At 33.5% G+C, this 14,411-nt stretch overlaps 1 protein-coding gene across 1 annotated transcript in view; it reads left to right on the top strand.

Annotated features, from left to right (window-relative positions):
- Positions 1-13,282, top strand: part of Smp_144080 (putative proprotein convertase subtilisin/kexin type 5 precursor (EC 3.4.21.-) (Proprotein convertase PC5) (Subtilisin/kexin-like protease PC5) (PC6) (Subtilisin-like proprotein convertase 6) (SPC6)) — a gene marked incomplete at its 5' end in the record, with an annotated part of 98,785 nt that extends 85,503 nt beyond the window's left edge. Inside the window, 4 exons of the mRNA XM_018795066.1 lie at positions 5,266-5,378; positions 8,554-8,824; positions 10,925-11,661; positions 12,603-13,282. Coding sequence (XP_018649415.1) covers positions 5,266-5,378; positions 8,554-8,824; positions 10,925-11,661; positions 12,603-12,683 — 1,202 coding nt within the window. The 3' untranslated portion in view covers positions 12,684-13,282. The remainder of the gene's footprint in view (positions 1-5,265; positions 5,379-8,553; positions 8,825-10,924; positions 11,662-12,602) is intronic.
- Between the last annotated feature and the right edge of the window lie 1,129 nt (positions 13,283-14,411).

Genomic DNA, 14,411 nt, shown 5'->3' on the forward strand with positions numbered 1-14,411 from the left:
AGTTGTTGTTCATTCTTCTCATGTCTGTCTCCATTTCTCGGCGTAATGTGTTCTATGGTCTTCCTCTTCTCCTTTGGGCTTGAGGATTCCATGTGAGGGCTTGTCTTGTGACGCAGTTGAGTGATTTCCCCAATGTGTGTCCTATCCACTTCCAGCTCTTCCTCCTGATTTCTTCATCCACTGGATGGAATCTGGTTTGTCCTCTCCCACTGTAGAATGTTGCTGATAGTTTCAGGCCAACGGATCGGATGTATCTTACGTAGACAACTGTTAATAAACACCTGTAACTTCTGGATGATGACTTTCGTAGTTCTCCAGGTTTCCGCCATATACAGTAGAACTGTCTTGACATTTGTATTGAAAATTCTGATCTTGGTGTTGGTTGACAATTTTTTTGAGTTCCAGATGTTCTTCAATTGTAAATATGCTGCTCTTGCTTTGCCGATCCGTGTCTTCACATCTGCATCATATCCACCGTGTTTCTGCCTAGATATGTAAAGATTTTCACATCTTCCAGAGCTTCTCCGCCAATTTTGATTCGATTGGTGTATGCTGTATTGTATCGGAGAGTCTTGCTTTTCCCTTTGTTTATATTGAGACCTACTGCTGCTACACTGGTCATCTTATCCTGTATTTGTTGTTGCGTGTGTGATAAAAGAGCCAGATCATCTGCGAAGTCTAAGTTGTCCAGTTGCATCCTAGCTGTCCACTGTATCCCGTGCTTCTCTCCAGATATTGACGTCTTCATGATGCAGTCGACCACCAGGAGAAAGAGAAAGGGTGAGAGTAAGCAACCTTGCCTAACACCTCAAACGAGTCTGTCAACTGTCTCCCATGAACGATTTGGCAGTTTAATCCATTATAGGAATTCCGTATGATATTGACTATCTCAGGCACGCCGTAGTGTCGAAGAAACCTCCATAGTGTTGTCCTGTGCACACTATCAGACGCCTTCTCGTAGTCAATGAAGTTGATGTAGAGTGGTGAATTCCATTCAGTTGATTGTTCCACAATGATCCGTAGAGTTGCGATTCGGTCTGTACACGATCGATTCTTACGGAATCCAGCCTATCGATCTTGAAGTTGGGCGTCCACGGAATCCTTCATTCTGTTTCACAACACCCTGTTGAAAACTTTTCCTGGTATTGAGAGAAGAGTGATGCTTCTGTAGTTATCACAGTTGCTGAGATCGCCAACAGTGATCCCTTCCTTGTGATGGTGCTTCTTGTGGCCCAGAACCTCATGACATGTTGAAGTGATTACCTCTTTCATCCCTTTCCAGTTGCTCTCCATAGTAGTTTCCTCTCCATTGAGTAGATCATGAAAGGCCTGGAACCTGTTGCTGAGGGCTATCTTGAATTTGTTTAGTTTGTCAGTATCGCGAAGAAAAGCCGTACTAAATTTTTATGATGTTGTCTGCCGCGTTGTCCAGTGCTTCTTAAGTTTTAGTTTCATCTTGGCGACCACTAAGTGATGATGTGATGCTATATCAGCTCCTCTCCTGGTTCTCACATCCTACATCGTCCTCCTGAACTTTTTGTTGATGCAGATATGGTCGATTTGATTCTGTGTAGTGTGATCCGGTGAAGTCCAAGTGGCTTTGTGTATGTTTTTGTGCGGGAATATAGTGCCGCCTATGACCAGTTTATTGAAGGCACATAGGTTTGCAAATCTCTCACCATTTTCGTTCCTTTCTCCCAGTCCATGTCGTCCCATGACGTCTTCGTATCCAGTGTTATGCATTCCAACCTTGGCATTTAAATCTCCCATCAGAATGGTCAGGTCTATTGTTGGGCACTTCTCGATGATTGACTGCAGCCTATCGTATAATTGATCTTTAACGTCCTCATTATAGTCGTTGGTAGGCGCATAGCATTGGATGCCCTCTTTTTTTTGTTTTGAAGGAGGCTTTAATGATCCTTGGTCCATGAGATTCCCATCCTATAAGTGCATTTTGTGCCTGTTTGGACAGCATCAATGCAACTCCTTGTGTATTTGGGGCATTTTCTTCTTCATGACCGGAGTATAACAGAAGTTCCCCTGAAGATAGTCGTTGTTGTCCGACCTGCGTCCAATGTGTATCACTAATCCCAAGCACCCCCAGGTTGTATTTCCTCTTTTTTCAACAATTTGGACGACCCTCCCGGTCTCCCACATTGTCCGGACGTTCCATGTACCTATAGAAATTCTTGCTCTGGTTGTTAGAAGGTGCATCGGCCTCATGACTTCCGAAGGAACTCGGCTTTCACCATGAGGCGTCATAACTCTTGTAAATGAAGACCTTCTGACTCCCAAGGCAGAGTTTGAATTATTTTTTCCGGTAAGCGTTTTTTTAGCGAGTTAGTTTTCTACAGGATGGAGTCTCTAACCCCATGCCCATGGGCTTGAGACCGGCAGTAGCCCCCGGAAGAGCTATATGCGGAGTTATTCAGTAATACTACATTTGAGGAAATATGAATTGAAATATTACAAAATACATACTGACTTTAGTTTACTTAAATTAATATGAATACCATAAATGTCTTATTGGACGAAAGTTTATACTTATTATACTGAATTAGTATAATAAATATTTACTTGAATAGGGGGCGGCCAGACCAAAACGTGGCACAAATCCATGAAGTCACTGACAATTGGACTGAGACATGTCGGTAAGTATAGAATACCTGGTTGGGATTCGCAAGATGATAGCAATCGATGGTTAAAGACCTTGAATGACATGGCTCAAAATCGTTTGCAATGGCGAAGGTGCATCCACTCTTTATGTTCTGCCAAATTCTAATCTTCTGAATTCTTCATGTGTCTTTTTTCTCTTCCCAAAATTATTTCACTGGGTTATACTCCTTGAATAACATCTTCAAACCCTAATCTTTCACATTAACGCTTATACTCTTACTACTTCTACCACTATAGGATTTGAATCGACAAGTGCATCTCTATGCTAATGTAGTATGGCAACTCGAACTGATGTACGTACGTACGAAGTTTTACGTTGTGACTAACTGACTGACTTAAATATGTTAAACTTAATCCAAGTTTACACTAATATACTTTTATCCAAAATTTATAATAAATTATTATAAATAATAATAACCTCGAATTATGTCACGAGTTTATTTCATCATATTAATAGTATTTGTTAAAGTTCATTTACATAATGAAATAATAATTACACTGAGACAAAAAGAATCATTTGATCACTGTAAGACTTAATTAATCCCTAATCTCATCAATATAAATAGTACTTTTTATGTTGGATAAACTTAATTTTAGCATATTTCTTTGCACAAGATTTTGGCATTCTAATTTATATTTTTTATAATACAGACATATACACATACACACACATACAAACTTTATTTCTCTCTATAAATAATAATTTGTTTCTCTTTTTTTCGTTTTGTTTTGTTTTGAGAATTTCAAAGATTCTATTTACTTATTATCATTTTTTAACTCGCTGTTATATCCTCTCTTGATTTTAAATTTACGGTTAGTTATTATATTGGTTTGTTCTTTTTTGTTTATTATTATTATTATTATTATTGTTGAAAGCATGAGGTCTTGGATGCGCACTGCTGAGGAGTCCCACAATAGGACGAAACGGCCGTCCAGTGCTTCCAGGTTTTCCTTGGTGGTCTAGCTTCAATTGACTCATGCTTTCAACAATGAAAATACTGAAATCTCAACAAAACCCCTCCTGATTATTATTCCAAGATTCTCATTTCATATATTCATTACTCATTCAATCAGTTTATTTGCATTGGTGATAGTTCATGATTTTCATTTAGTTTTAGAGAAGAAGAAAGAGTGATTATTGAATGATTAAATACACGAAGTTCAGCGAAGGGATCTCTATTCAACGAATTTATTATCAAGCTGTACAATCGTATATATATATGTATATATCAAATACTGAAATCTCCACAAAACCCCTTCTGAGTATATATATATATATATATATATATATATATGAAAATGTCTTATATATGTTTTATATTCTCATTATTTTATTCATGAATACTCATCACATCCCCCTATTTATTTTTACACCTCTATGACCTTCATTGACCTTTAGTTATTGTAACCAAAACATTTTATCCATTTTAATCATCTTATTATATCCACTAAATCTATTGTTATTACTCGTATTATGTAATCTAGTATTATAATCTTGGTTATTTGTGTTCACATTTCCTCATGGAATCAGTACTTTAACAAAACATTTTCATATATATATACGATTGTACAGCTTGATAATAAATTCGTTGAAAAAGAGATCTCTTCGCTGAACTTCGTGTCTTTAATTTTAATGTTTAAATGGGAATTACATGCCTATATATGAAAATGTTTTGTTTCATATATATATAATTACTGTTTTATTGATTTATACAAATATTCGTCAAGATTAGAACGAATAGCTTGATAAAAATTGGGCGCCGAGTATAGAGAAGTCATTATATGTGAAAATTATATTTGAAATAATCTCAGCGATTGAAATTTGAATAATTTCAAAGTTCCGTCCAGTTAACTTGTCTGGACTTCTTCAGGATAATAATCAAAATCAAAATCCAGCAAATATTCATCAACACGTAATTGGACTCTTTCTTTATTCAACCTCTTTATCTCATATGAATCGTTATTTCGACTGAAATCAATATGAGTTATGTTTAGCATCACAATTATATACTTGATGATTCCCATTTTTAATTGCAACTCAATGATTCATAAACAATTTTTCAACCTTGAATTTGCACTTTTATTTTTACTTCATATAGAAACATATCAACACCGAATATTATTCATTAATAACTCATTCTTACATATACATACACACACACAATTCATCCAGTCTTATTTTATTCCACATTGTGAACTTTTCACTTGATTCTCATTTAACTAACACATATCCTGTTTACAAAAATGCAAGATCCAAATATGATTGGATTAGTACAGTATAGATTTGATCTGATTTGATTGTTAGACGCTATATATTTCTTTGATGATCTTGATTATTACCCTGAAGAAGTTCAGACAAGTTAGCTGGACGAAACGTTGGAATTATTTAAATTTTAATCGCTGAGATTATTTCAAATATAATTTTCACATATAATGTTTTATTGATTATTTCACATTTTTAAAGTTTATTATGTCGGCGATGATCATGTTTGTTTTGTAATTGTTATATCCGTAAATTATCCTCGTTATACTTCATAATTGACAAAAGTTCTTTTTCTTCATCATCACTTCTTTATTGTTTATTTATAGATATAACACATTGTAATCTATGTCGACCAGGTTTTTACTTTCATAAAAAAACGAATTATTGTTTAATGCGTACTACCTGTCGTCTTTCTGAGTACTTTGATGAAGATCAAGATGTAAGTGGTATACATTATTCTATATTAAATAATACTATATACCACTGTTTAAAGAAATATATTTGTCGTTTAAAAATCCCAATCATATTAAAAGACTAATATTTGAACGAAGAATATTCTTTTCGATAAATTCTCTTCAGGTTCTACAATTATATATCCAAATTAATAATCCGAAAAATTGGCCAGGTTAAAGGCAAAGTACATCGTTTAATGCATGTAAATTTAGGAATGTCAAATCAATTAGAATAAAATTGTTAATGTTGATATGACTCATATAGAATGTTAACACTGGAATCTGTATATGTGGTAAGTGAAAATTTAAGATCTGTGATCAGAATATAAATATGGGTCAGATAGGGTGAGAGAGATATGATAGTGCAATTACAATTCGATCAAGTTGAAGACTAAATGTGTGAAAAATTAGTGAGACGTAATAAGGAGGGATCAATGCGATGTGAATGAATCATGTTTAGGGGGGATTAATAATGATATTTAACCAATAATAATAATAATAAAATACAAAGATTTGTGAATAAAGATAAGAGACAATTACATTTGACTACGAAAGGTCATAAGTACATAGTCAAATTAGGTCATACAATAGCTAAGATGATTGTTCATTAATTGGCCTTGTGGTTGGCCAAGGGAGAAGTAGGGGTTGGAGATATTTCTTCTGTACACATAGCTCAGGTTTCTTCATTCTGATGGCTACTGCCTCCGCCGTTTGAAGGACTTTAAGCCTGACAAGCTTAGGCAAAAAATTACTGACCCTATAAATAATTGAAAAAGATTGGTTTATACTGGCACTATGACCAGTTTGTACTAAATGGGCCAAAATCGAGCTGTTTACTTTCCTCATCAGACCTTTGCTTAGCCACGCTGGGAGGTGTTCACGAGCACGAAAATGTAAATTCCTAGAACTTCGACCAATATAACTTGCTCCACAGGAGCAGTCGAACTGATAAATACAAAATGAAGTGGTCATTCTAGGAACTTCATCTTTAAGCCTCGGTGTCACCATTGGACGCGTAGAAAACACCAAACGTAGTTCACCTGCGTTGAAAGATTTTTGGATAGATCTGCGTAATCTCTGAGCAAGTATTTCGCCAGCGGCATCCCCCCTGAATTGTAGGCGCATGAACAAGGACTTTTTCTTGACCGTTTGGAATTCGCCTATTTTCACTTTAAAGATCATATATTTAATTATAAATTTTCTGGGATACCCGTTCTCCCTTAGAGCATTATGCAATGTGTTTAGCTCATTGTCAACTACATCCGCCGAACATATAGTGCGTATTCGATAGCTAAGGGTTTTGATTAGGTTTCGTTTGTACTGTAGAGGTACAAAGCTAAGGAAGTGTGTATACTGTCCAGTCCAAGTACTTTTTGGATATATAATTGTAGAACCTGAAGAGAATTTATCGAAAAGAATATTCTTCGTTCAAATATTAGTCTTTTAAATATATTTGTTCTATATCTGATATTCACCATAGATTGTTTTCATTTGGAGTACTACTATAAACAAGAGAGTAATGCATAATTTCTGACAAACACTACGTACAAATTAAACCATACACCCCCAAAACCTTTCACCATTAGTGATTTAATTCAAAATGACTCGTTGAAATTTTAGTGGGAAATGATGACTTGTAGCGTTTAGTTATATCGGAAGTACTACAGTCATCATCAGGGTTATTAGGTGGTTGTCATACTAGACTATGAATCGATTAACGTTGAAAATGTGAACTATAATTTCTTAACTCAATGATCTAAACGTTACCGGATAGCTGAGAGACTTCAGAGTCTGTGTTTCGACTTCTCGCAAGATTACATCACGAAAACGTCTAGTGCTGTCTACTTTTCTTTAATTCTCAATAATACCCCAATTTAAGTCAAATCTTGATAGATAACGCCTACAAATTTGACTAATGTACACAAAGCCTCCCATTAAAACTCATTTAAGATTATATTAATTACTTGAGAAGGAGGTACCTCAGTTTGGAGTTGGAAAACCCTGATTCCAAACCAATGGTGCACATGGGCTCCAGTATCCTGATGGAACGAATGGCGGACGAACCTGTCATTGGTCAACGGCTACCATGGGACTGCATCTCCTCACGATGCTCCACTGCCTTGTGGATCAGACCTTTTGGTCAAAGGCTCGGGGTGTGGCCCCCTAAGAAAACCACCTGCTTCGGTTTGGGCACCCGGGCAGTATCACAGCCCACACACACAAATAGTGTGGCGCATATGTACCTGGTGCCCTTTTGTACCAATATATATGTGTTTAAATAAATAAATAAATAAAAACCTCAGTTTGAGGGTATTACTAAAGAGCTCACTATGTTCCAGTCAGCGAGTCTATAATCTCTATATTGACTGGTTTTTTGTATGAATTGGTTATAAAAAAGGTTTGCTAATTCCTCCTGTTGAATGCTCTGAATCCACCTGTTTGGTTTGAGCATTGAAAAGCTAATCTCGCGTTTAAATTCGTGGCACCATAGTTGCTATGTAGAAACAGTGAGTAATACTTTCCTGAAAGATACTACTGATGCTCAGCTGTATAAAAAAGTGAACTATCTTCTATATTACTAACTATAAGTCGTCTGGAAACGTATCTATAATTGGTTTCATAAAGAGATGATGTGCAATCCAAGATCAACAGTTTTATTATGACTTTACATTGTAAAGCTGTTTTTAATTTTATCAGGATTTATTTCCTTTTTCAAGTAAAATGTCTCTTATGTTTATTTTTTTCGTATTTACAAAAATAATATGCTTCGTTCAGAGTTTTGTGGAGATTAGTTTCGACTGAAGTCAATTTTCATATTAAATTAATGACAACGTATGAATCATTGAAAACTATAGGACAACGGATCATCGGTTTCTCTGTACCTTTGAGACTCTCTTGTAGTTTATGTCTACATTACCTAAGCTAATTGAGTTCTAAAGTGAAAGAACTAGTGAAAATTAGACTAATCCAGCAGAAAACAACGACTTCAATTGATCAAATTGTTTAATTATTAAAACATACCATTCTTTTTAAGTAACTTTTATTCAGCTGCCTATTGAAAGATATTTACTTCATTTTCGTTTTGTTAAACTAATGTTAAGATATATACTTTATACCTTTCAAATTGTATTTAGTTGTTTTTTTTTAAACTTTATTCTTTAGGTATGTCGACCATGTGATTCTAATTGTCGAACTTGTTCTGGACCTAATCCATTTCAATGTACCAGTTGTAATAGGAAACCACCAGCTCCACGTTGCTTATTGACAAATCAACGTGTTTCAAAATTACACAGAACTTCTAAAGATTTAGCCCCATGGACTGATTATTCAAATGTAGAACCTAATTCTGGACAGTGTTTACTTTGTTGCCCTTATCGGTTAGCTTTAACTAGTCGTGATCCTAGACAATGCATGTTTTGTGTTGCTGATAAACGTGAGTTTTTATTGAGGTTATATTAAGCCACAAACTAATGTTAGTCATTAAATTCTTACTATAGTCCCCATTATAATATATCAAACTAGACATTAACGATCCATAGTCTAAAGTGAAATATTCTTTACATTTGTTGACCTGTAATCTAACATAGCTCTGAAAAACTTGGTCTTCTCATTGCATTATCGAAATTTATCAAAGGGACTAACTGTTTTTAACTTCATTGTAACAGTCATCTTTGAGATGTTGTTGTGAATAATACATTGCATTTAATGTTGAGTGGATAAGGAAAGATAATAAAAATTTATGTTATTATATTATTTATTTCAATTCACTACTAAAGAGATGATTAGTATAATTACCAATTTTCGGTTTATTGTTTAGTTAAGTCGTTTGTTATAATTTATTCTATTTGAGGTCATTCTTCATGTCATTAGTTAGAGAGCTATTGAAATCCAAAAGGATCTAGATAACTCTTTCGTCAAACTTTGAGACTCCTTAACATTCGACATTCAAGGTCCTATACGGCGTTGTAACAAGAATGGCGTACAATCAAGCGATTAAATTCAGTCATCTACAACATAGGACCAGGCATATATATGCATCGGTCCAAGTCGCCACACATCTTTAGCACAACAAGATGAACACGATTCTCATAGTAGTTACTTCAATGGTAGTAATATATAGAAGAAATATTGTGTATAAAGATATAGTACAGAAAGAATGGATTAGTTCGTAGAAAGAAAAATATGAAACAATTTTAATCTCACCGTTTAAGGGAAGATAAAAAGTGTATACACCTACGCCATTAAATTAGTATTCATTTGTCTAAATTATTTAACTATTATTTATTTATAACAATCTACGCAATGCTCAATTTATTCAAAATTATCAAATCAATACTTGGTAATGATACCTATTCAAGTTCTCATTAAGTTTACAGTATACAACGATAATCACCCAGTGTAATAGATATAAGGTGTTTTTTTTGTTCAAATACCTTACTTTCCACTTTCATTTCTATCATTCAGTTCAATTTGAGTTTTCGTTCATGTGACATTTGTTTAGTTTCATAAATTTCTCAACTAATAATCACTGAGTCTAAATGGTATATAGTAGGATGAGGTGGGATGTGAATTAATTTACTTTGATATTTGCCAAATAAATCTTCTGTACGAGATTTATATCATAGTGTACTTGAGGCTTGGGAAGACGGGAGCTACCAGTAGTATCCAGGTATCGAAATGTAGTTACGAGTTGTCACTTGTATCACAAGCATATCAGACTTATAGTCTCGTTCTGGACTAGGTTGATAATTACCTTCAAACCATACAAAAACGCCACAAAAACATGATTAATAATAATAATAGTTATTCTTGTAATTGGTTACCGATTACGAACTATACTTTTTTGTAATAGGTAGAAAAAAGTAGTTTAAATATAAGGGATAACTAAAGAAAATCGCTATGTATTTTCGCATTCCCAATCAATTTGTAATGTGTAAGTGACACTGGTAAAAGTATACTTTACTGACAAACCAATCAGATTTGAGATAACACGTCTTAAATTTTCTCACGAGATCCAAAACTCAAAGGGTGATAGATTTCTTTGTATTAAGAGTTAAGTAAAAATTACCTATATCTAGTTCTTAAGATCCCTAAAACGGGCAAGCACATCTGTCATACAATCATGTAGTGAATGTGATACTGTATGTAATGCAAATTACAAGAAACAGCTGGTCGTATTGCAGACTAAGCCTGAGAAAGTTAATTACCCAAGGAGCGTGCATGATATGATTCAGAGCACTACCAAATGTATCAAAATGTTCTTCACAGTAAAATAAACTGCCAACTCCCCTGATTACTAGGTCTTTACGGTAACCATTTTTTGTTACTATTATAAGTAAATCAACATATAAATGTTAAGTAATTATGTAAACATTGTTTATTTATAGTAATTTTACCACTTTTTATTATAGATCGTTTCATAACTATTGTTTTCTTATTGGTTGATGAGGGACATCTTGTTGCTCCTTAAATTGAATATATTTATAGAACCGTTTACACTCCACTTTTATTTTCTTTCATTTAATCTAACTAGCTATCTGTTTAAGTGGTGATGAAATCGGAGCTGGAGAAGGTGGTTACATAGTAGATGTTGATAATAATGACCGTTCCTTATGGGAATCGTTCAGTAAACAACCATATCGTCTTATTCTATTGATTGGGTGTATTATATTTATTATACTGTTAATTATATTCATCGTAGCTCATTTTATAACTGCACGTCGCCGTCGTCATCGTGGAAGTAATCAAATGTATTCTTGTTGCTTTAAACAAAAATATCATGAATCGAATAAACGAACAAAAAAAATTGTAACATCTGTTACTAAAAAGCGTAAGGCTCGACAAATGGCTTCTTTAACAAATCACCACAATTATTATCATGATCAATATTTTAATAATCCAACAATATTGGAAAGAAATAAAGTAGAAGATAATGAAAGCGAAGATGAGGATGATGATGATAATCCACAAGCAGAACAAATTTCACTAAAATGTAAACGTATTAAAGACAATAATATAAATATAGGATATATTGACAAAAAAATTAATGATATTGAACTAACTGATGATTGTATTACTACTGTTAGTAATGGTGGTAGTAATCATTTCTATGTTCCATCTTATAAATCATCGAATTGTTCAAATGGTAAATTACATAGTGGACGTGTATATCGATTAAGTATAGATGATTTAGTAGACACACCGCCGACCAGCATCACTACCACAACAACACCAACATGTACATTTAATACTGCAAATACGCATAATCATGTACGTTACAGCCAGTTGAGTAGTAGTGTACTACCTAATGATGATGATGATGATGATGTTGACAATGATAGTAACAGTAATAGTAACACTGATCCAGATACAAATAGTAATAATGTAACTGAATCATATGCAGTAGAAGATAACAGCTGATTAGTACAATTAAGTATTGACACCTAGCCGTTATTTGTTATTGATTTATTATTATTATTATCATTGTATTTCTCTCAAAAATGAAAATTTCATTCATTCCTGTTACCTTTCATTTGAAAAAAAAGACCTTATTTTTGTCCATTTAAAGTGTACTTTCTTTCTGTATGTTCCTCAATTGCACAAACACAAGTCATTATAAGATCTCAGTAAAATTTTAAAAATAATAATAACTGGGCTAGCTTATTGCCTGTTCTTACAAATGCGCATATACAAATCATTCAGTTGAATTTTTCAATACATTGTATTGTTAGCGTTACAGTTACTACGACTACTACTAATAATAATAATAGTAATAAGAGATAATGACTATGAATTATTTTTATGCTGCTAATTTTTACTTCCCCCTTTTTTTTATATACATTTTACTGAAAACAAATATAAAGGCCTTATCTAGAAAGAAATTAAAACAATTAATTCGTACGTTTCGCCTACGTGGATTCACGTATTATTCCTATTATATTTTGAATTCCTTTTTTCCCGCTTCATTTTATTTGTATGTATGTATGTATGTAGAATTTTTCTGTACAGTGAGAAATGATCTGAATTTTAAAATCAACATAACTGTATGTTGTATCTGACCATGCTTTTTCTTTCTCCTTCTCTGTAATATATTCAGAAGATGAGCATACATTTAGTAATAATTCTAGGGGAAATAAGCTGTGATGTTGTGTACACTGTTTTATCTTCTTTAATTATATTCACTATTCTATATATTTTTTTTTATTTTCCAGTCATTGTGTCAAACTATACTGTTGTTTCACTCTTCATCAACATCGCATACCATTTGTTTATTTTTTCCCTCGTTAGTTTAAAATATGTATACATGTGTAGGTAAATCTTACCATTTTTTTTAAACAAAATTAGATAATACTCTTTGTTCGTATGTTATTTACAATTTGCCAACTTAATACATTTGTTCATTGTCTTCCGTATTGTTCTTTTCTAATTGTTTTTCCATACAAGTAATATGCGTACTGATTGCTTCAATTTATTGTAATTTTTAATATAATTATAATAAATTTTATCACCGCTGCCTCCTGTTGCCACAATGTATCACTATTATTATTACTACTACTACTACAAAGAGTAGTAGTATTGTTAACTTGTCTTTATTTCAGTTTACGCCCAATATTTTTATTTTGTATTTTTTACCAATTTTCTTTTTTTTTTGATTGTGTTAACTGTGAAAAGCCGAAGTCTCTTGCTCGTACCACTGTTAATTGTGCCTTATAAATATGAAACGATGTTGCTCATTAAAAAATGAGCATCCGTTGTGTAAAAAAAACTTGTTACATCTTGTTGAATTCTTGCACTTTTAACTCAATGTACTGATGTTGATTGTTAATTTCACTGATGATGATAACCCTACTACTACTACTACCTAACAATACTAGTCCTTTTATAAAATATATATTCCCCTTTTTTTCAGTATTGATCGCGACTATAGTGTGGCTTTCGGAGTTTTTTCTTCGATCTTGTCGTTACCTTCATATTTACGGTTATGTTTCTGATGTGATGATGACAAGTGGTGTAAGTCAAAGGAGGAGAAAGAAATTGAGTGTGAACTAGAGATTTACTGTAGGCAGAACCGACTAAGTGATAGTACTGTAGACTCTTTAGGGTGGTATGTGTTTTCTTATGATCTTCAAACGCGAAACTAACGAATTTGCTGGGTACTCTAATGATAGTCTGTTGACGAAATTTGGAAAATTGCCAATTGATTAGTCTCTTTTTAATTTTTGGTTAAATTATTACATTGGCCGATAGTTGGATATGATATAAATCCCGTTTTAGGATGCTGAAATTCAGCTGTGAAATACAACCGCTTCCTTTAATGATTTCTGGTTGTTCATTCCAATTGACACTTAAAAATATATTTACTCAGTTGTCAATGTTATAATTCTGATAATAGATCCTGTGATTGCAGTTCCACTGACTAATTAGTGTATAGTTTTCAAAATTAGTCATTATTACATGCTTCACACGAGCGTTCGTTTAGCAATCTATCCAAGTGTGGTGGTCGATATTCGATATTATCCCTAAACTTCGTAATTTGTTCGTCCTGATAACCGTAGATAACGCCTTAATGGTGTATGAATCAGAAGGCGAATACGAAGTGTTGATTGCGTATTACTGAACCACGCAAAGATATCCAAAATTACAGGCACGTTAAGCAGGCATGAAAGAGTAGTGCAGTAAAGCAAGCGAGCGATCGAGTCAATGAACAAGTGTGCGAGTCAGTGGACGGGACTAAGATGTACATATATATACATAGTGAAATGAATGAATCATCGAATCAATTAAGCTATTAATAGTAAGGCTAGCAGAATGAATATATGCGTAGGCAGTAAGCAATACTCAAGCATACATATTCATACAAGTACAATGATAATAAAGGTACAATAGTATAGATAGGTTTTTATTGTACGACTGCCCATTAAATAAGTTAGCAAAAAGGGCTTAACCAAATTAAACATGAACTCAATTGTACGTGAGCTGCTACACAAGGTTATTAGGCTTATGATTAACTGACAAAATCA

Source organism: Schistosoma mansoni, chromosome 1 (assembly GCF_000237925.1).
Source record: "Schistosoma mansoni strain Puerto Rico chromosome 1, complete genome".
Classification (NCBI taxonomy): domain Eukaryota; kingdom Metazoa; phylum Platyhelminthes; class Trematoda; order Strigeidida; family Schistosomatidae; genus Schistosoma; species Schistosoma mansoni.